The sequence below is a fragment of the Symphodus melops genome (genome assembly GCF_947650265.1).
Source record: "Symphodus melops genome assembly, chromosome: 3".
In the NCBI taxonomy this organism is placed as follows: Eukaryota; Metazoa; Chordata; class Actinopteri; order Labriformes; family Labridae; genus Symphodus; species Symphodus melops.
Window position 1 is genome coordinate 23,395,671 of NC_136693.1, and position 23,938 is coordinate 23,419,608.

The 23,938-nt window shown below is 40.5% G+C and overlaps 1 protein-coding gene across 1 annotated transcript in view; it reads right to left on the bottom strand.

Annotated features, from left to right (window-relative positions):
* The window catches only part of tmc3 (transmembrane channel like 3), a 71,523-nt gene that overhangs the window by 38,685 nt on the left and 8,900 nt on the right, over positions 1-23,938 (bottom strand). Inside the window, exons 3-10 of the mRNA XM_079340010.1 lie at positions 22,466-22,541; positions 18,344-18,425; positions 17,964-18,070; positions 13,695-13,793; positions 6,489-6,631; positions 3,724-3,871; positions 3,477-3,520; positions 1,660-1,807 (exon numbers count right to left, since the gene is read on the bottom strand). Of these exons, the coding sequence (XP_079196136.1) occupies positions 1,660-1,807; positions 3,477-3,520; positions 3,724-3,871; positions 6,489-6,631; positions 13,695-13,793; positions 17,964-18,070; positions 18,344-18,425; positions 22,466-22,541 (847 nt within the window). The remainder of the gene's footprint in view (positions 1-1,659; positions 1,808-3,476; positions 3,521-3,723; positions 3,872-6,488; positions 6,632-13,694; positions 13,794-17,963; positions 18,071-18,343; positions 18,426-22,465; positions 22,542-23,938) is intronic.

Here is a 23,938-nt window from a genome sequence, read left to right on the forward strand (position 1 = left end):
ACAACATGGGGGGTTAAGTATCTTGCCCAAGGACACATAGGACATACTGCTGCAAGAGCTAGGGAGTGAACCCCTAATCTTCCAGTTGAGAGACTCGACCAACTGAGAAACACACCCTAGTAAGACTAATCCATTTGCAATGGCTGAAAATAAAACAGTTCTACAGAGCGCCAGCATATTAAGGACTGGATTTGCAGCCTTTTATATGTGAATATGATTTGTGTTGTCTTTATTTGTATTTGGCTGTGTATTGTTCATGTATTTGCAGCATGTTGAATGTTAATGCTGTTGCTCTTTTCATGAAATTGCATTGTTTCAGACATTGCATTTGCTTTTGACTTTTGTATTTGCTTTTAGATTAATATTGTTTCAGAATTTGCTGCATATTATTCCAAATGTTAGTTGATTGGATTTACACTTCCGCATTGGTTTAATTTACCAACACCTGAGGTTGCCGCTGGGTCTGTAAATCCAGCTGGATGCAGAGAAAAGATCCATCCTCTGTTTGCTCTACTGTTCAGGTTGATTTTGAGTCCTAATCACTTCAAGAATTTTACGATTGTATTCTATACATCAAATATCTTGGACACTGAACAAAAGAAAGTTACATTTTGATTGATGGAACAGAGCAGACAAAGAGGTGACTGGTTATTTTGCACTTTTAGGAATGACGTCTATTATAACATTTTAGTACATGGCTGTATTAAACAGTATTTTTTTTTGCTAATTATGCATAACAGCTTTTAGAACGTTGTTAAGAAAAACAGTAAGAAAAACAGACAGTTGTTAGGGATGTGGCTCTTATAATAAACTATGAACTGTAATTATAATAATTAACTAGGTTAGCTCATTTAAAGAAGGCTACAGAGTTAACTGTTGCAATAGACACAGCTCTATACTATAAACTACTATAAATACCAATGGACTATTTGTTTAGCTGGAGAAATAAAGAATGTCAAAATTAATAAAATACTTCAAATCAGTTTTGTTTCAAATTATTGATTTCCTAAGTAAGTGCCCATGGTATAGGCGGGATAATGTTTACTGAATGATTTGTTTTAGTAAACTAAATAAGCAGTCTGAGGATATACTAACTGATGGATCAGTCCAAGGGGCAGCTGTGGCTCAGTTGGTAGTCATCGTCTCTCAGCTGGGTTTCGATTCCCAGCTCCTGCAGCAACATCTCTGATGTTTTCTCGGCAATACACTTAACTGCGAATTGCTCCCTCTGCTTTGTCCGCATTGTATGAATTAGTTACTTCTGATGGTCACATACATAGCCACTGCCATCAGTGTGTGAATGGGTATGAATGGGTGTAAAAGTGTATTGAGTAATCTGAAGACTAGAAAAGTCCATTTAGCAAGACATTTTTGCAGTTGCAGCTCTTTTCTTAACTAAGATCTTAAAATTATATAAAATATTATGAAATACCACATATTTAATAATACAACATGAAATAATAAATGCATAAAATTGATCAACTGCATGGCATCCTTAATGATGTAAACAAATTGATTAGCTGTCATTTAATAGTTGTTGTCTCCTGGATCAGCGGCAGGTCTATACTTCTATTGATCCTATAGAACTGTTTTATTTGAATGATAAGGAAATCAAGCTAAGGATGCAGAGGACATTGACGTTTACTCTGTTCTGCTTACCTCATTCTTCTCCCACAGCGTTAGCTCCGGCTTCTCTTGCTCCAGTTTCTGGGAACGGTCCACCACAAAGTAGATAATGTAAATGCTGCCGGCCAGCGACAGCAGCACCAAGATGTTGGCTAAGACACGCAGACTTATCAGAACTGCTCTAAAAACATAAGAAATGGTCAGAAAAAACATTGATCGGGACTGACAAATTACCTTGATTTGTTGTATTACACAGTAAAACCCAACAACGTATCTTAACAGAACATAGTTTATTACTCAACTTAAGTAATTTGATACAATTAATCTAGCTGAAATAGCATTAACTAAAAAAAGTACTATCAGCTTTGCCAGTTTTTGGAACACTCCTGACACCTTCCCTGGACACCTTTACCCCCTCTCCCCACTACGGTCACCGTACCTCACCCTGCACAGACACTACTAACTCTGATCTCTACCCCCACCCGGACTTACAAGCCGTGAACTGGTTTCCTACCTCCACTCCTGTCCTCAAGGTGTGAACTAGTCGTCTGACGCACTACTCCACTTTATTCTGTTATGTTTACTCTGGTCTGATGCACTACTCCATTTATTATTCTGTTACTATGTTTACTCTGGTCTGTTGCACTAATCCACTTATTTATTCTGTTTACAATGTTTACTCCGGTCTGTTGCACTACTCCACTTATTTACTCTGTTTATAATGTTTACTCTGGCCTGTTGCACTACTCCACTTATTTATTCTGATATTATGTTCACACCGGACGTATTCTGTTACTATGTTCTTACTGGTCTGAAGCCACTTGATTCTGTTAGTTATGTTCATTTATGGTCTTAATGCACTACTCCACTTTATTCTGTCTGATATCAGGTCTTATATTGTATCCATCACAGCACTATGGTCACTTTATTCTTCAGTTTTCATCTTGTTTACACAGAGCTAGTATATATTTAGACTGCTGTTTTCCTGCCATGCACCACTTTCACTTTATTATTTAGTATCTGCATATAGCTTATAGTTATATATTATATTTATAGTCTATTACTGCACTATAGTTCTGTTACATCTGCTCATTACATATGTGTATCATGTCTGATCACATCTTAGTCCGATCACTGTCCACTTTTTCTGCACTACAGTTCTGTTTATACCCGTTTCAACAGTCTACTACATGTTTACATCATATACACCTGTTCACATGTCTGCTTTCATCTGCTACATGCATGTCTTTTTACATCTCACGTCGACGCTGTCCTCTGTATCTAACTGTGACTTGTGTGTTTTTAACTTGTACTAACATCTAGACACTTATTCTTCTTTTACACTTTATTCTTGTTGATTGGTTAAATGTTTTTGTATAGTTGCACTGTCGTTATTTGCTGCTCTGTGTGCCCTGAATTTTTTTTTTTTTTTTTTTTTTTTCATATACTTTATTAATCCCGCGAGGGAAATTCGGTTTTTCACTCTGCATTTAATGGAGAGGTCTCAGAGTGAGGGGGCTGCCCACAGAGGGCGCCCCAGAGCAGTTGTTGGGGTTCAGTGCCTTGCTCAAGGGCACCTCGGCAGTGCTCAGGAAGTGGACTGGCACCTCTCCAGCTACCAGGCCAATTTCCGGACTTGGTCCGTGCCGGGACTCGAACCGGCGACCCTCCGGTTCCCAACCCAAGTCCCTACAGACTGAGCTACTGCCGCCCCCCTTGCCCCATGGGGACAAATAAAGTTTTTTGAGTTGAATTGAATCAGTTTTGTGTCACAACAGAGAAAGCAGTTTTATATGCTGTTTATGCAGCATGGGTTAACATTTCTTGAGATTTCAAGTCAAGACACTTACAGACTGGTATCCTTCTTTTTCTCCTGCTCCTCGACAATGGCTTCCTGTACAGAAAAACATTGGATTTTAAGAGTTTGAGGAAAAACAAAGCCATAATCATAAATGCTGATTTTTTTATGTTCTATGAATGGAAAGTATAAAACAGATACACAAGACGTGAAAAGAGGTGTTGATGCTCTCCTAGTGAATAAAACAAAATGTAACAGTAATCTGATATGTAGAGTCCAGTGTGTGCCATTTTCCTAACCCTGATGTTGTTGACAATGGCTGCTCCCTTGCTCTCTGCTGCCTCTGGGTTTCCTATCAGATAATCCCAGGCACAGAAAACCCTCCAGCAGAATGTGAAGTTCTCATCTGATGCACTGGCCAGACTCAGGCGGGAGTTCTTGGCCATTCTGAAGAATTATTTTTTAGGACATAAAATTGAAAAATACAAGGGTAGTTAATAGTCAACCAACTGAAAACTATTCAGAGTTCGAGGCTGCTTCTCGCCAGTTGTCAATAGCCCTGTTTCCATTGAGCGGTTCAGTTCATTTTGCATTTTGTGGTGTTTCCATAGTCTAATCCCGGGAAAGATTCCCAAATAACGGATCCATACCGTCCTACTTTTTGGGACCCTTTCATTGGGGAAACGGAAACGGGATCCGGCTTTACCAAACCAAACCATACCAAACTGTACTGATCCTTACTGGACTGCTGTGTGGAAACAGGGCTGATGGGATTGGTAACTATGATGCCCTAAATGTCAACAGTTTCTCCCAAGAATCTTGACTGCCAGCAGCAGGTAAATATATTGGGTACAAATCAAGGTTAGCTGATGTTATGTAGCAGGATAGATTTAGGATAATGAATCGTGAGTGAGTGGGAGGGGTTCATGATGTTTGTATCCGGTGACTGGCACACGATGAGAGATGGGATAAGATGCAGCAAGAAGGGTGGTGGTGGGGGGGAATTGGTTGTTACAGGCCATCTTTACCAACATTCCAGAGGAACCTAAGAGAACTCAGGAGCTCCCATAAAAGTGAGCTTTTATATATTTATTATGACTATCTTGCTAGATTAAACAAGATTCTTCCTTCTTGTTGGAGCGACACATTCTTTCAAATTTTCACAATGTTAGTTTTACAATGTTAGAGTACATGTGTACAGAGTCTGAGTTGTTTTAGGGGGCCAATTGAATCAAGAGTATTTTTCAAGAGTAATTTATGGAGAGCACATTTTTATTAAGCGAAGTTAATGCTGTAAGAAAGAGTTAAATGTGATTAAGAAATGATCTGACAGAAGAGGATTTTCAAGAAAAACTGTAAAGTTCTTAATTTCCATGCCATAAGCATGGTGGTTAGGGGTGGTTAAAATGGTAAATAGGTTTGTTTACACCTAGGGTGAAACCAACAGAGTCTAATAATGACATGAAAGCTGTGCTAAGGCTATCATTATCAACATCTACATGGACATTGAAGTCACTGACAACAAATATTCTATCAATGCTATTGACAATGTTTGATTGAAATTGTGTAAATTCAGAATGAAATCCAGTATAAGGGCCAGGAGGGTAAAATACAACAAATACAACTGGCTGAAAGTTTCTAGAGACTGGATGTGAAAGACTGAGAAAAAGGCTTTCAAAAGAAGTACAATTCAGCTTTGGTAGAGGGTTAATTACAAGACTAGAAAGCTTCTACTCCTGCCAGTGTTGCAAGGCACATGAGTATTTGGTTTTGACTATTATTGATTGACTACAACTGCTGTTGCTGCAACGCCCGAATTTCCCCATTGAATTTAAACATTTAAATGTATCCCAAAAAGTCAGACCTTTCCAGGTGGCTTGCTAGTTAACAAAACAAATTTAAATAAAAGTACCCAAAGGCCCAACTAGGGACACAAGCTGAAAATTAACAATAGCTATATACTCTATATTAGTGTCATGTTTTGCAATGAAATTATGTTAAATTGCGTTGTCCATATTGAATAAATAAAGTTTAAATTAAAGTGTAGCAAAAATATTTGAGCCTTGAATTGTGTGTCCAGTGTGAGCTGGTCTACTGCTGGTGACATGGCCTATTGCTCTTGTTCTGTATAAGTTCTATACTAAGTTCTATTGTAAAATCCAAACTACAGTATGTTGAAACAGGTTAGTTTATAATTTAAGTTGTGTCAGTGGTTTAAATTGTCTGATGAAGGACGAGGGCCCGAAAAGTTACACGAGAGTCCATTAAATTTCATTTATTGGAGCAACTTCTGGTGTGTAGACTGATTGCTTTTTTCTAGCTCTGATGTTTTTTGGTCTTTAAACTTCTCAAAAGTGCATGTCTCTTAGGTGATAAGTAAAGCGTACACACTTGAGCTAGACCTAGTGTAACAAAACAATAATGACATTTAGAGGTGAAATCGTCATCTGCAACCTTAAGTCATTTAACGGTACTTTCTATTGGGCTGATGAAATTATCTCTGCTCATGAAAATTATAGTGAGAGTACAACTCAAGTCATCAAACATTTCTGAGGAATGTGCCACGGAGAATACACTGTTAATGTCAAAAAGCTGATAAAACCCGCTGCTTCTCCTCCAACCTTCAAGTTATCCCAAAATGATCACTATGACAATCTTATTTTAAATAGCAATTGAAAACGACAAGGAGCTAGGTGGAGAGATTGATGACTGAAGTTGTAATTTCTGCATAGGAACTATCTCAACTGGTGTGACACATTGAATGTTAGTAGAGCATAAAAATCTATCCTAGATAAGTAATAATATTCAAACTAGGCTGCTTTTGAACTCACAAAGGGCTGGTGCCCCCCTGTGCAGCCTGATGGACTATTTCATCTCATTGAGCAGACATTCAGATTTTTTCAGTAGCATTTTGTGACGTGTAACAAAACATAATCTAGTCATTATGTAAAACACAGCTGATCTAAAGAAAAACTAGTCAGGTCATCTTCAGGAATTACATCACATCAATAGATCAACAGATCATTATGACATAGTAATAGATGTAAAGAAAGAAAGCAATTACTTTCTTAATAGAATGATGAAACTGTAAGCAAAGACAGCCATCCCAACCAGGAAGTAAGCGAGGGGCAACCGGTACCCTGCGCTGCCAATTTTCCTCACTCTGCCATAGTAACCATAGAACAACACAGAGTACTGCAAGTAGCCCTGTGGAGATCAAACAAACAACACAGAGGTTCAGTGAATGATTGAACCAATTACATATATAGAATGAGAAATGGACAGTTAATGCACTTAACAGAAAATACAATACAAAAGTCTCTTGCTTTGGGCAGACCAAAGCACCCTTTTTCAACCCCACATTATTATTGGCTCTGTGATGCGTTAGCTTTTATATAACTGGAAATGACAATTTCTAATGCAGCATTGTGATATAAAGGGGAAATATTATGAAAAAATCGACGTTGGCAGTGTTTTTGAACATATACGAGGTAACTTGAGTGTCCACCGGCGCACAAAATGTGAAATAAACCCATCCATTCATTTGTTTGTGGTCTGTGTAAGTCTTCCAGCACAGAAAAAATAGCCCCATTTGAAATTTTCTCATCCTACTCAACTAGTTGAAAAGTACCCTCCCCTCTGACTCCACTCCCAACCTAGAGTAAGAAGAAGACAACCCTCTGGAAGGCAGCTCAATGGACATCACATTTGATCCTGCTTTCAGAGACTTGAGTGGCTCAGCTGATGGACTATGAGTAACTTTACTTATGTTATCTGAAAAATAACTATACTAAATTTCTTTTAATTATTGTGTTAACGTTTCATTACATGTGTCATTTTTTATAGATTTGACTCTTCTGGTCCTGTTCACAAGACACCCACTTAAATTGTTTTTGAAAATCTCCTCCTTGAGCTCTTTAAAGTTTTCTTATTTCCACACATCAGCAATGTGTTTTGTATGACTTGTCTGTTATCCAACAATAACAATTCCATGTACATTGATTTGTGTGATTTCAGTCTTTATTTCAAACATAATACAGTTATAAATATGAAGGCAGAGTAATGAATATGGAACTGTAATTGTGATTTTGTAATTTCTTTATTCACCAGAGTAAAAAAAAAAGCTAATTTTCAGTGTGCACAACTTAGTGGTGTATTAGCTGTAGAGGTCCATAGTCTGCTCTATATACTGTGTATTGAATGCATGCTGCAGGGAGAACACATTCAGGCTCACTACTTCCAGACCTTGATGATCCACCATACAAGCAGGTGAGTGTTGAAGCTGCTGTATTCTTCTTGTAACCTACATAATTTGAAAAAGGTAAGTGAGTAAGGGTAGCAGATAATGACCATTACTATTTAATTCACAAATTATTTACATAACCTGTAATGTCTCCTGCAGCAGTTGTTTTCTGGCTCTGTGGGCAGGCTTCAAAGTTTCCACAAGTGCACCTATGCAAAAAAAGTGAATTAAATTTTGACAACACTGCCAGTGCAGTTTTATTTTGCTGTAACCAAAAAGGCTGTAGACCACCAGAGAATGGTTATAAATGTCTGTAAAGTAAAAAAAAAACTACTCACTGCAGAAAAGCGAGGCTCGCTAAAATGCCCTACAGGACCGCTCTTCCGACTCTTTTACTGGCAAATGTAAGATCTTTGGACAATAAAATGGACCATATAGAGCTGATGAGAGCTGCGCACTCCGACGATAGGGATGGCTGTGCGTACATATTCACAGAAACATGGCTGAACGAACGCATCCCGGACTCCGCCGTTGAACAATTCACATGCTACCGTTCGGACAGAATCCTTATTAAAGGAGGAAAGAAGAAAGGTGGTGGAGTCTGTGTCTACATCAGGGATGCTTGGTGTCGGGATGCAGCTGTAGTATGTAAACACTGTTCACCGCTGGCGGAGTTTATGATCGTATGGTGCCGTCCGTTCTATCAACCGAGGGAGATTACATCTGCTCGTCGTCGTGTATATCCCCTCCACTAACACCAACACGGATAGAGTCGACGCACTTTGGGAACTTTACAATGCCATCAGTGAGCAACAGACAGCCCACCCAGACGGATTATTCATCATCGCGGGGGATTTTAACCATGCAAATCTCAAGACGGTTTTACCCCACTTCCACCAACACGTGAACTTCCCCACAAGAGAAGGTAACACCTTAGACATGATTTACACATCTGTTAAAGATGCTTACAAGGCTTCACCCCTCCCCCAAATTGGCCACTCTGACCACATCAGTGTAATGCTAATGCCAGCTTATGGACCCAGGGTAAAAGTCACCAAACCAGTTCTGAAGCAGGTATGTGTGTGGCCAGAGGGGGCTTCTGCTGCACTGCAGGACTGCTTTGAAACCACAGACTGGGAGATGTTTAAGCAGGCAGCCACCTACAACAACCACACAGACATTGAGGAGTACTCTGACACTGTTACGTCCTACATCGGCAAATGCATTGATGATGTCACCACAACCAGAACCATCACCACCCGGGCTAACCAGAAGCCATGGCTGACAGGAGAGGTACGTGGGCTACTGAGGGCCAGGAACATCGCCTTCAGAGCTGGGGATGCAGTCGGCCTGAGAACGGCGAGGGCCAACCTGTCCCGTGGCATCAAGAAAGCAAAACACAGCTACTCACTTAAAGTAACCAGACACTTCAAGGACAGCAGAGACGCGCAGAGCCTGTGGCGTGGTATCCAGACCATCACGGACTACAAACCCAAGCCACAGACCTGTGACAACAACACCTCTCTGCTGAACGACCTAAACAGCTTCTTTGCCAGGTTTGAAGCAAACAACAGCATGCCCGCACAGAAGACCACCCCTCCTCCCCACGACCAGACCCTGTGCCTGACTGCAGCCAGCGTGAAGAGAACCTTCTCCAACATCAACACCCGCAAGGCTGCAGGTCCAGACAACATACCTGGCCGTGTGCTGAAGGACTGTGCAGAGAAGCTCAAAGATGTCACAGACATTTTCAACACTTCTCTGAGGCAGACTGTTGTTCCAGCATGCTTCAAAATGACCACCATCATACCCATTCCAAAGAAGCCATCACCATCCACTCTCAATGACTATAGACCCATTGCACTGACCCCCATCATCATGAAGTGCTTTGAAAGATTATTCATGGCCCACATCAAATCCACCCCTCCCTCCACCCTGGACCCCTACCAGTTTGCATACCGGGGCAACAGATCAACTGAGGATGCAATCTGCTCTGCTCTTCACCCAGCCCTCACCCACCTGGACTCCAAAAACTCATACGTCAGAATGCTGTTCATAGACTTCAGTTCAGCATTCAACGCCATCATCCCTCAGCAGCTGATCGGCAAACTGGACCAGCTGGGGCTCAGCACTTCCCTGTGCAACTGGCTGCTGGACTTCCTCAGCGAGAGGCCTCAGACTGTGCGGGTTGGCGGCAACGCATCAAAAACCACCATCCTGAGCACCGGGGCCCCCCAAGGCTGTGTGCTCAGCCCCCTGCTCTTCACGCTGCTGACCCACGACTGCACTCCATCCTTCAGCAGCAACCACATTGTGAAGTTCGCGGACGACACAACAGTGGTCAGTCTCATCTCCAACAACGATGAGACGCACTACAGGATGGAGGTGGGCCAACTGGCCACGTGGTGCAAAGACAACAACTTCTTCCTGAATATTGACAAGACCAAGGAGGTTGTTGTCGACTTCCGGAGGGCCCCCACTCCCAAACCCCCCACTGACCATCGAGCAGTGAGCAGCCCCAAGTTCCTGGGGGTCCACATCAGTGAGGATCTCTCCTGGACAGCCAACACCACATCACTGGCCAAGAAGTCCCAGCAGCGCCTCTACTTCCTCCGTAAGCTGAAGCGAGCACGAGCACCCCCACCCATCATGTGCTCCTTCTACAGAGGCACCATCGAGAGCATCCTGACCAGCTGCATCACTTTGTGGCTGGGGAGTTGCACTGCTGCCAACCACAAGACCCTGCAGCGCACGGTAAAGGCAGCTGAACGGATCATCGTGTCCCGCTCCCCTCTCTTCTGGACCTCTACGGCACCCGCCTCACCCGCAAAGCAACCCGCATTGTGAGTGACCCCACCCACCCCTCACACAGCCTCTTCAGGCTTCTCTTGGGGAGACGGTACCGCAGCCTGCGGGCCGGCTCTACCAGACTGTGAAACAGCTTCTTCCACCAAGCTGTCAGGAAGCTGAACTCTCTCCCCTCTCTTCCGCCCCCATGAACACTGAACATTGGAACCTCCTCCTGTTTGAACATTGAAACAGAACCCTGGTCACTTATTGCACATTGCACGCATGCACAAGTTTCACTTTTCTTATAATCTTGTTTTATGCTACTTTTTGCACATTTAGGTTTATTAATGTAAATATTATTTATCTTTTTTACCTTGTTTTATTTTATTTACCGTACCTTTTTTATCTACATTGCATCGTGGGAAGGGGGAAACGTAAATTCGATTTCACTGTATGTCTGACATATTTTGGAATTGACAATAAAGAACCTTGAACCTTGAAACACACTCCCCCATTTATTCATTGTTTACCAGTGGGCTAACCCTAGTACATAAGCAGGGAGAAATATCAGGCTGTTGTCTACAATGCTTACATGTAGCCCGTGTTAACAATGTGAAACTTCTATTACTCTATGCGTTAGCGTCATTTGCTCGTAGCTTTTCGTTCAGTATAAGGTAAATAAACACAATAGGCTACAGCACATTCCAGTCGTAAGACGTATTATAGCTGTTAGGCCGTTGTACGAAAAAAATGTAAAGTGACAAAGTTGATAACTTACTATTCAGAAACTTCTACCTGAAGTCTTGGTTGACGCTCTACATCGGCAGAATTTTCTGCCTCAGGGTCAGACTCAGGATCCTCTTGATACAGCACTGCTGTGTTGTCTGTGGGGCACGCTGACTAATTTACATGGAAACTCAAGCTAACCCTGAGCTGACCTTGTTTAGTACACCCCGAGGAAGAGAGGGGCGGGGGGAGGGGGAGGTCTTTGCAACTCAAGGGACACACACCCAAAGCGGAGCGCTCTGAAAGAGCTAGGTTTATACAGGGTCCTAAACCACTGTTTCCCCCTGTTTTCCCCTGTTTTATGTCTTGAACAAACCCCAGCACAGACAAGTCACTAAGACCACAGGGAACTGTCTTAAAAGGTGAAAAAAGGCCAAAATATGTCCCCTTTAAAAGGAAGAAGTAGATGTCGCCTTTGATCACCAGCATTAAACTAAAACAAACAACTCCGCTATTCTTAAACCTCCGCCCTCCTCCAGCAGAACACCTCTAACCCCCACTAACTCGTCTTCACATAACTGAGTTAGCAATGAGAATGCCCCATAATTAAGCCCCATTAGCGTGACAGGGTAGGTAATTTTATCCAGATACACATTTTAAATTTTCTTTAGGTCCCGACAGTAGGGATGGCAATTTACTGTCATCTCTGTACTCGAGTACTCAAATTACCTAATGAATGAGTACTTGCAGATTATTATATTCGCATGACTATTATTTTTATCATTAAAAGAAATCTCGCATCAGACTCAACATTTTTTATGCCTGTAAAAGCCTGTAAACTGACATAAACATCCATTGAATGCCTTTATGCCTGTTATTCCCGTAAAATGAAATAAACATACAACATTTAAAGATAAATAAAAGTAAATTATTTATTTCAACAACAGAAAGCGATCTTCATGTCACAACAGCAGCGTGTACAATATGTACTTTGTCACTGTGTTGCTTAACACTCAAAGAATAGCCTCATACTGTACCTGTTGTTCTCCGTGATGGTAGCTTGTACTCCAGCTCGACAAACACCCTGAGGTCTCTGAAGCTCCTTCTATAAAACTTAATGGAAGTATATCTCCAGTTGCCGTTTTGGTTATTAGCAGGCTAACAACGTGTGCTAACAGGGCTAGCTAAGGATGTGATGCAAACTGTTTTGGTCTCCACTGTTTTCCAATTGTGTTTTAAGCATCAAACTAATATTTCTATAGTATGCAATTTTAACACCACAAGTCTTGCACTGAACATTCACTTTATAGATTCGTTTTGTCATCACTTTTCTGGACTGACATATCGCAGGTGTAGCAGACAGTTCTGTATTTGTTGTGCTTTTGCTTTCTGTCTAGTTTGTCCCTTGAGAGTTGCCGCAGCTGCCACACACCCCAATTGTTTTTGTTGACATCTGGCTTGTGTGTGTACTAAAGCTGAAGCCGTGGCCGGAGAAGTCATATGTTTGTATCCCGTTCATTATTTTCCTTGGTAGTATATTCAGTGAGGCGAAAATAAATACGTAGAACAGAGAGGAATGCGACCCTTAAAATCATGCTATTTTTCATAAAATTGCCAACCCTGCCTCTAAGCGCAAGAGATGGACAAAATTAGCTCTTACTCAAGCTACAATTGCCTGCAGCCTGAATTGTTGTGTTGGCAGGCTAATTTTACCATACTTATTTGTGTGACGAATTGACATGGCCACAAAAAGACTTTTACATGACATCCAAATAAGCAGTGAGTATGTTTCTTCTTCTTTTTTTCTAGCCTGTAACTAAACATCTTTTATGCAAGGTCCTCATGTCCATATAAACATGATGTAAACAGGGCTTCGACAACAGTACAGCTGGCCGGACTCGGGCTTCTGACTCATTGTAGACAGTCATGTCTACAATGTCAGTCATGTCTTTTAGAACAAATGCTATATTCTCAGGCACCTTGCATTGTAAATACAAGCAGTAAACCCACACGCTAATCCCACAATGAGTGTGTGCTTCTGGTGGGGATGAGCCCAGGAAGGGCTGCAACAAACTTTGCTACTGACCATTACTTCTGTGAGCAACATTACTACTGACTCTACTCCTTAGTGAAATTTGCTTGTTGCTATTTTAACTCATTTGGCTACAATCAATGCAGGCCTCAGTTTTTGCCTGTAATATCTTGTAAGAAGGCATTTTTCTGTACTCGTCAGGTGAATGTGGCTTTTTTTATATTTCTAGATTTTTAATTTTGGCCTTTTCGCCTTTATTATAGAGAGAGGAAGGTGGATAGAGTTGGAAATCAGGGAGAGAGCGGGGAGAGACATGCGGGAAAGGAGCCACAGGCCGGACGCGAACCCAGGCTGGGCGCGAACTCAGCTTTAAGCTTATGTAACCTGTCAAAGGAAGGAGGGGGTGAAGTAGCGGTCCATTGTATCTGTAAGTAATGTGTTATTGACAGAACAGTAAAGTAAACAGGAAAGAGCCTTGCCCCAAGAGACCAGATGGTGTCCAGGTCCTGGGCTGAAGCCAGGTGCTCCTTGGGGATCGTTTTACTTCTTGTTGTTCCAAACGGAGCTCCAGCCAGCAGCTAGGTATACACAAACAGAGACTGTTTTAATGCATTATAATGACCACATATCAAAGACCTTTTTATACATGAAGTTCAACAATACAACTGCAAAATAACTCCACACACTTAACCATGAATGCTGTACTGAGAGAAAAGTTGGACTGACTGACTAGGAAAGGGCCTGTACGAGCCAAGCAAATATTGCGTCAAGTGTTGTTGTTAATGATTCTGCTCATACACATCTTTTTATCAAAGAAATATTGTTTCTTGTTAAGCTTCTGGAATTGTATCTTCTTGTCCATCATGACAACAAAAGAGACAATATCCCATTGAAATGTAAAGTTCTAAAAAGTATTAAAGGAGGAACTTTTTGCAACATTTTAACTTTCATTTGGCAACTTTCATTTTTATGATGGGGGTATGGAAATATAACCAGGCTGTGGTGGAGGTGCCCAATGTGATATATTTTCAGAGTGCCCAGGAATACTTCCCACACTCCTGCACATACAGTAACTGTCTGTATCTGACAAACCCTAAACTGCTGCAAGGCATCTTTGACAAAGGGACTAACTGTCAATTTAAAAATACAGACACCATGTTGACTAATCAGTGTTAATGAATAGGCTGGTGAGTTTTTGGGCAAATAGACTGGCTGTTCGTACTGACTCCAGTTAAATTATTCCATCCATCCATCCATTTTCAGCCGCTCATCTGGGGCCGGGTTGCGGGGGCAGCAGTCTAACCAGACACCCAGACTTTCCTCGCTCTAGATACTTCCTCCATCTCTTCCGGTGGGACGCCAAGGTATTCCCAAGCCAGCTGAGAGACAGAGTCTCACCAGCGTATCCTGGGACTACCCCGAGGCCTACCCCTGAGGCCTCCGAGGAACACGGCCAGAACACCTCCCTAGGAAAGCGTCCAGATGGCATCCGGAACAGATGCCCAGGCCACCTCATCTGACTCCTTTCAATGTAAAGAGTAGCAGCTCTACTCCGAGCTCCTCCCTGGTGACTGAGCTCATCTCTAAGGGTGCGCCCAGCTAGCCTACAGATGAAGCCCATTTCGGCCGGTGGTATCCGGGATCTCCTTCTTTCGGTCATGACCCAAAGCTCATGACCATAGGTGAGGGTAGGAACGAAGATCGACCGGTAAATCAAGAGCATCACCTTTCAACTTAGCTCCTTCTTTGCCACAACAGACCAATACAGCGACCGCATGACTGCGGAAGCTGCACTGATCCGTCTGTCGATCTCGCACTCCATCCTCCTCCCACTCGTGAACAAGACCCTGAGATACTTAAACTCCTCCACCTGGGGCAATGACTCCCCACTGACCCGGAGAGGGCAAGCCACCTTTTTCCGGTTAAAAACCATGGCCTCAGATGTCGAGGTGCGTATCCTCATCCCAGCCGCCTCACACTTGGCAGAGAACCGCCCCAGTGTGCGCTGGAGGTCCAGGTTTGATGGATGACCACATCATCAGCAAAAAGTAGAGACGAGATCCTGTGGTCCCCAAACCGGACCCCCTCCGGCCTCTGGCTGTACCTAGAAATTCTGTCCATAAAAGTTATGAACAGAACTGTTGATAAAGGGCAATTCTGCCGGAGGCCAACGCACACCAGGAACAGGTCCGACTTACTGTCGACAATGCTCCTGCTCCGGTCATACAAGGACCGGACCTCCCTTAGCAAAGGGCCCGGACCCCATACTCTTGGAGCATCCCGCACAGGACACGGTCAAAACCTTCTCCAGATCCACAAAGGACTGGTTGGGCAAATTCCCATGAACCCTCGAGCACTGGATGGAGAGTGTAGAGCTGGTCCAGTGTTCTGTGGCCGGGATGAAAACTGCATTGTTCTTCTTGGATCCAAGGTTCAACAAACAGCAGGATCCTCCTCTACAGTACCCTGGAATAGGCTTTCCCAGGAAGGCTGAGGAGTGTGATTCCCTGATAGTTGGAACACACCCTCCAATCCCCCTTCTGTTGTGCCTGCGGAGGTCATTCCAAATGTGTTTGTTCACCACCTTATTTGCCTCTATGAAGGTTTATTCTCTGATGGACTGCCCAACAAAGATGTAGTATTGCTTAACATGTAAATTATGTAATCTGAAACTTGTCCTCCTCCATAGCTTCCCCGAACCTCCACAACAGCCCAGGCTGCGGCACGCTTGGCCTGCCGGTACCCGTCAGCTGCCTAAGGAGTCCTATTAGCAAGCAATGCCCGATAGGACTCCTGCTCCAGCTTCACGGCCTTACTTAATTCCAGTGTCCACTACCAGGTTCGGGTATTGCCACCACAAAAAGCACCAGAGACCCTGTGACCACAGCTTAGAGCAGCCAATTTGACAATGGAGGTGGAGAAAATGGTCCACTTGGGCTCAATGTCTCCAGCCTCCGCCCGGATCTGTGAGAAGCTCTTCCGAAGGTGGGAGTTAAAGACCTCGCTAACAGAGGGTTCTGTTAATGAGAACATTCTGACCTGAGCGACCCAGGAGGAAGCCAGGCACACACATACATGGACAGACTCACACTCATGCACATGCCTTGCACACACCGTCTTCCCTCCCACCCATACACTCACTTCATGTAAGGATTAACCTTTCAGGAGCTCCTTTTGCCTAGTGGTTAATGTTATGCCACATCAGATGTCTGACATATTTGATGTCTGTGAATGTAAGTGATTTATACAAGGGTCGACAGAGGGTCAACTCTGTGTTATTCATTGTTGATTGTTGTTATGTTAATTTTAGCGATGCCCATGTTTTCTCAGACAGAAGTGACCAAATTTAGGCAAAAGCTATAGAGAGGGGACAGTGTTAATAAACGTCAAGTTATAAAAATTGATGAACTTCATTAGTTAGGGCTTGTTTCAGTAAGCAGGTTTTGTGCAAACACTGGGTCACTTAACCCTGAAGGAAGGAGGAAGAGAGAAACAAATGTACAACCAGATTAAACACTGGGAATGATAAGGATAAATCACGTCTGTGGAAATTGCTTGTGTTTGAAAGTCAGTGACCAACATAAATCTAACAGCATCTCCTCCTTTATCCCGTCTGTTCCTGTCTGCAGTTTGTGTTAATCTGGCCAAGTGAGGCTGCAGAAAAATCATCAGGCAGAATGGTGCCACTCATCTTTCCTTATGAATATATAAATATGTATTACAGAGGTTAAGAAACAACAAACAATTTAAGTGTTACATTTTATAATCTATAACCCCAATAGCAATGGTCGGAAAGTTCTAAATTTAAATTACATCAGTTGTGATCAGACAGATGTTTTTCCAGTTGGCATGTCAGTGACTATAAATTTGATTAAAGAGCCCCATGTAGAGGCTTCGACTCTATTTAGTGCATGTCAGCCCCCTGAATACCACATGTTCACACACCGAACAGATAGAATATGTTGTTAACTCTTTGGCAAGGAGGACAAAAAAATAAATGTGTATTGAATATATTTATATTTTAGATTTCATACAGTAAAAAAGAAGAACAGCCAGAACAGCACTATTTTGGACTTAAATATGGACAACAAATATGTAGATAAAACTTAGTTCAAAAAGTTTACTACAGCGATTGCTAAATGTGTGGTCGTCCTGATAAATATATGTACATAATCCTTCCAAAGATTTGCTTAAATTTGCTGAACATCCCTTGCTAAATGGGTGGCGAGTGACTGCAGGCCACCAGCATTGAGGAAGACTCAGGTCTAAGGGACGTTCTCGGGACGGCATGATGTGAGCAGTTATTGTTGCGGGGAACAAGACTTTGACACATACGGGATCGTATGAAACAAGGAAAAGATACTAAAGTGGAACTCTTGAAAATTGCAAATGCTGTTGTATTAACGTGGGATCATTGACATCAGTAAGTCATTTTGTACATCCACTCCTGTAAATGTCTTTGTGTGTGACAGTCATTATCCTTTTAAAGAAATCAAGACACTGTTTAGAATAATTATTGACTTAAATGTGTTATAAAATACAGAAATATACCTGTGATTTAAATTTAAATTAGTGTGGTTTTAATAAATGAATCATTTGACAACCCTGGTTTAACTTTATTCTCACCACCACTTCATATTAAACATTTGGAGCATTACTACACTTCAAATTATGACGAAGACCCTCTAACTGTGTGCAGTGTTTTCAAACAAAGATGTATTAGCACACAGTGTCACAGAGTTGCTTACCTCTGGTAGGACAATGAAGGCTCCAGTCATGATGGTCAGGACAATGTTGATCCCAAACAACCAGCGTAGGAAGATAAAGTAGGATGCCACGCCAGACCCAAAGTGACCTCAACAAAGCAGAAGAAAGACCATGATGTAAAAAACACCATTTTTTCATTCTGTGTCCTGAAAGGTCTAACTGTGAAGAATGAACACACTGTAGAATGACCTTAGTATTTGGAAGTGACCTATAAAAAGTGTAAGTATAAAAAGAGTAAAGTACTACAAATAAAAAAAATCTCATCTGAGAGTAGGGGGTGTCTTCACTACATACTTGAATACAATAACCAAATCAAACAACACTTCAGGAACCTTCAAATATTTCTTAAGAGAGCACTCACTTTCAATTTTCTTAATGCGCACTTCCCATGGAATAAATAGGACCACAATGTTGTAAAGCCCTCGGGAAAGTTTCTTCATCAGCTGCGGGAAGATAAATACTGGAGTTTGAACAGAACTGAGATACTTTAGACATATTCTAACCTCTGACAGGCACACCTCCACAGTGGGCACTCATCATAATGTGGAAATACATCTGGCCATCTCAATGTTTTAAGTTTTAGTCAATCTTTGAGGATTCCCTCAAATGTCATGTACATATGTACATAAATCTTGATAATTGCTAAACTCTTACATAACTTAAACATGTTTTTCTCCTCCCTGAAGTGTAGCATTGTAAGCTGGAACTTTTTTCATAAAAAATACTCCAATACTCCAATACTCTCAATGGGATCTACAGATCCCATTGAGAGTATGAAAAAAATGACAGCTTTTAGCAGTAATTTAATTGTGTCTTTCACTAACTTTAAAAGAAACGTTATAAGAAACAGCAAATTACATAATTTTAGATCACATCCCAACATAGCACATATGAACAGTGACCTGTAAAAGTGTCCACCAGCTATTATAATCATTGTAAATATCTATGTACAAAATAATTATTATTTTGGAATCAGAGTTTCATGGAGGCAATTTTAATGTAAAATAATGACTAGATTCTATAGAAAACCAGAAATAACATCCAAAATAGGTCTCTCACAGCCTGGACAAAAGCAGTTCAAACTCCTTCTCGCTAGGTGATACAGATTATTGTATGCAAAAACATCCCCACACAAGAAAGAATTTCTTTCCCCAGGCTGTCACTCTGATGAACGCTAAACAGTCACAGAGTTTTAGAGATCCGTTTCTGTGAAATACCCAAATCCCTAAAACCAAACATGCACTGTGAATGTAAATATGATTATTTACACTTATTCTATAGTCAAAAAATTAATCTTTTAAATATGGTTCTTTTCATCTGACATCAGTGTATGCACATCGTGTTAATGCACATATTGTAAAAAAAATACTGTACCTCATATATATTAACCATCTGTTATAAAATAAGGAATAACGCTGATTGGGAATTGTATAGAAAATTAAGGAATGTTAGCAAGACTCAAATGAGGAATGCTAAATCAAATTATTACAAGGAATGTCTTGCTAATAATTTCAGAAATCCTAAACAATTCTGAAAAAAAAAGAAAAACATTCTCAATCAGACAATTGCAATACCGTGCATACAGTACAATTTTGAATGATCCTGCACTTATTGCATGCACATTCATTTAATCAGCACTTCTCCTCTGTCTGTTCTAACTCCTTTCCTAGTAATGTAGGCCTACACTTGTGTCCGAACCCCATTTCAATTTTGGAAAGGTCCTTTGACTTTCAAACAATATCTCCTTTAGATGGTGAAAATACTATTCTGGATTTAAAGGACTGTAGTGGTTCTTGACTTGACGGAATTGAAACCAAGTTCATCAAAACTGCATCTCATATACTCATTTATCCACTTGCCAATCTGTTTAATCTATCACTGTGTACTCATGAAATACTATCTATCTGGAAAACATCCCGTATTACTCCTCTTCTTAAGGGTGGTGACAAACTTTCTCAACATCAATTTTGCTTCAGATCTAATTATTCTACAACTACTGCTCTACTAACAACGTTTTTTCAGCTTCTGATCATGGGAAGCTTACTGGTGCAATATTTATTGATCTTACTAAAGCCTTCGATCTTGTCGATCATTATCTTCTCTTGGATAAACTCCATAAAATTGGTCTGTCTCGTCATGCTCTGCTGTGGTTTAACATGTATCTTCACAACAGAAAACAATGTGTGGTTTTCAGAGGGTGTAAATCTGATGTGCTCACTCAACAGACTGGTGTGCCTCATGCCTCAACTTTAGGACCACTTTTATTTTCTATTTTCATTAACGATCTTCCACTCATTCTTTCTGACTGCTCTTTGCAATTATATGCAGATGATACTATTATTTACACATCCAAAGCCTCAACGACACTAATCCAGGAGGCCTTGCAAACTGACTTTAACTCCCTACAGATTTGGTTGTGTGAAAACAAATTGCTGCTTAATAAAACAAAGTAATGCTAATGCTAATAGGTGTGAAAAAGAACCTTAAGTCAAAATCCAATGCTTTGGTTTTGTCTTTTACTGATGGTGGAGCTCTTCTGAAGGTAGATCATGTGAAATACCTTGGTGTGTGGATTGACTCTGCTCTTACCTTTAAAAAACACATTGATCATATCATTAAAAAAGTACATTTTAGTGCTGGCATTTTATACTGCTTTAAGCACTGCTTCACATTAAATGTTAAAAAGAAACTTGTTTCACAACTCATATTACCAATAATAGACTATGCTGACATTGTTTATCAAAATGCATCTAAAACTGATCTTCATGCCCGTAATATTTTATTTAATACACTCTGCAGATTCATACTAGGTTGTCCTTTTTTTTTTTTTTTTTTTTGCGAATCACTGTACAATGTTAGACACACTCAACTGGCTCCCTCTCAGTGCAAGACGTCAATTTCACTGGTTTAAATTTGTTTTCAAATGTATTAATTTTAATTATCCTTACTGTCTTAAACAATTTTTTGTCATTTACACACCAAGTTATTCTCTCAGAAGCTCTGATCAATCTCTCTTCACAGTCCCCTCTGTTTCTAAGGAAGTTGGTAAAAAAGCTTTTATGTTTTGTGCTCCTTCTGATTGGAATAAGTACATCTTCGTTCTTTCTCATCATTGCACTTATTTAAAAACACTTGTTTTCTTATCTTCAAAATTATTGTGTATGCTTTCAGTAATGTTTCAGTATTGACTGAACCTCTCTCATCTAAAGGTGTCAAGTCTAGAGCTGTGACTATTGTTGTTGTAGTTTTAATGTTATATCTCTCCTCTGTTGCATGTATTATTTTGTATTATTATGTCTGTAGTGTGTTATGTTTTGTCCTTATATAACTATGTTGTACTTATTTCTTTGTAAATATGTTGTATGGGACCACCTTGAAAACAAGGTGATACACCTCAAGGGGCCTATCCCAATATATAATAAATTTCAATTAATTACATAATTAAATCATTTATTACTATGTTAATTCAGCATCTATTGCATAACTCACAACACACTATTGTCTTGTATAAGTTAGTCTTTGTTCAGTTGTTTGTTTATTATTTAATGTTCAATATTGTACTTTTGTACATATAGCACAATTTGTTTAAGTTACATTTCTTGTTTGCATAAACATACCTGACCAATACAGCAGATTAACGGCAGCACATATCTCTGTGGTTGCAGCAAACTCACCATTTGTTTGGTTGCAACACACATTTATATTTGCAGCACACATCAGTGTGGTGAATTAAAAACACAAATGATGGTGGTGCTCACACAAGATTTGAGACGGAAATTAAGATCAGAATTGAGATTATGGTAATAATTATAGATAAGGTCAGCTGCACCAATGAGTAAAATTTTCAATTAGTGGAAGCTGAAGAGTTAATAACTCATTATCAGACATACTAAAGTGGATTTATTTTAATTGGCAGCCTGAACATTTTAATTAAACTAAGCTTTAACAACAGGCCATAAATTCAGTCATGCACATGCTTCTTCTGCACAGTTCTCTCTCCCTCTCTAGGCAGATATCTTAAGCTAAACTATCAACAGCATGCTTGTTTTCAGTTTGTATTAGGGGAAACACTCTTTTTGATTTGATTCTGCAACTTGCACAAAGGACATGGTTTGACATGGTTTATTATTCTGGTTCTGATAATCAAGTTGCTGAAGAGCAGTGAATAACAGAAAAAAGCTAACACAGAGCGCAGATTCACACCGAGTAAATGGAGCTGTTACTGTATATTTTTTAGTGTAGACTTCACCTCAGCTGCTCCCAGTGACACAGTCGAGATGGAGGATGCTAAATCACTCAGAGCAGAAGCATCTCTGCTGTTTTGATTTTGTCTTCTCCTTTGTGTTGCTCAAATTATCTATTCAGTTCTGTTACATCTTTGAAAAGTTGTAAGTACAAGTAAAGTGGACTATAGAGACTGTTTGGAATCAGTTTTAGTGGATATTGGTGGAAAGTACAGTAACTAACTGAGGTCTGTACGTACATCAGCTCCTGCAGTCTGGTAACCTCTGGTTCTGGTCAGTCGTCCCTCATACTTCAGGACTATTTCTCTGGCCTGCCTGGAAAACAAAGAGTACATTAATATATATCCGATTTATGTTCTTTACTCAAACATTTACATTTTTTGCTAAACTTTTTGACAGTTGTGTGTGTGTGTGTGTGTGTGTGTGTGTGTGTGTGTGTGTGTGTGTGTGTGTGTGTGTGTGTGTGTGTTTGTTGGGTTTTGGCAGACAAAAAGAAACCCTCACTAGAAGACAGCTTAAACTTGCTGCAAATTATTAATTGTATTTCATGTAACAAAATCTGATATTTTGTTTGTAACATTCAGCCCTTACCTCAATCCCTCCAAGAACCCTACAGAAGTATTGTGACAACAGCTTACGCTTTAGAAACATGATGACACCTTCCCTGGTTCTTTTGCTCATAAGAAGCAATGGATGTTTGGAGTAATTTTTTCATAGTTACATTGGATACATTATCACATTGACAGTGACCTTTCCTCTCTTTGTGTTATTAAACATACACAAAACTCCACATGATGTACTAAACTTTCTAGGTTGAGCTGCATGAGTGAGTGCAAGACACATTTTTCTCTCCAACATTACCCTGAATTTTTCATACAGGACATGTCCCCTTAGTAAAATGCAACCAGTGTGCAACATCACACGCCATCATGCATGTTATGAAGCTGTTTCAAACTGTTTTCTACTTTCAGGAATTTCATTACCTATAATGTTGAATGTGTCTTATTACACAAAGCATTAACATAAATACAAAAATTGACATGATAGCGTCTGACTTTGTTGCTTTTTTTTTTTTTACCATTTCCACATTGTGCTTTTAACGTAGTGTCCTGCCTACTGAGAGACTTTCACCTCCCGTCCAACAGGGAAAGTCAGGAGGTGCATCCCCTAGGGTGACTTCATGCCAATTTTTTAATTTATATGTTTATAGTTTATTTTCTCGAGCAGCACTCCCATTGTAGATAAGAAATTTATATATTGGCTTGTTCTATTTAATGTGATAAACAGTATGTGTAGTTGCTTGACTGTTGTAAAGTGGGAGTTTCTACTGTATATCTGTGTTGAATGAATGAGGAGGACATTATCAAACAGACTTGTGGATCATCTTAGATTTATTTAGCCATGGTCAAACAACATAATAACATAGCAGACATGCTTGATGACCAGAACCTTGCAGTTACTGGCATGCTGCTTAGAATCTCACATGCTGGTGGACCAGGACTCCGCAGTCACTCGCCACCCTATTGTTCTTAAGTGTTCCTTATATTCTACTAAAAAGACAGCCCACAAATACTTATACTCTGTATAAGGCATAAAGAACACATCCCCTTGACTCAAATGTCAAACATCTATGTTAAGCTAAATCTCTTAGACAACAACAGACACTTGGCGCTGGATGAAATATAACTCTGTCGCTTCTGTAATAAGACTTC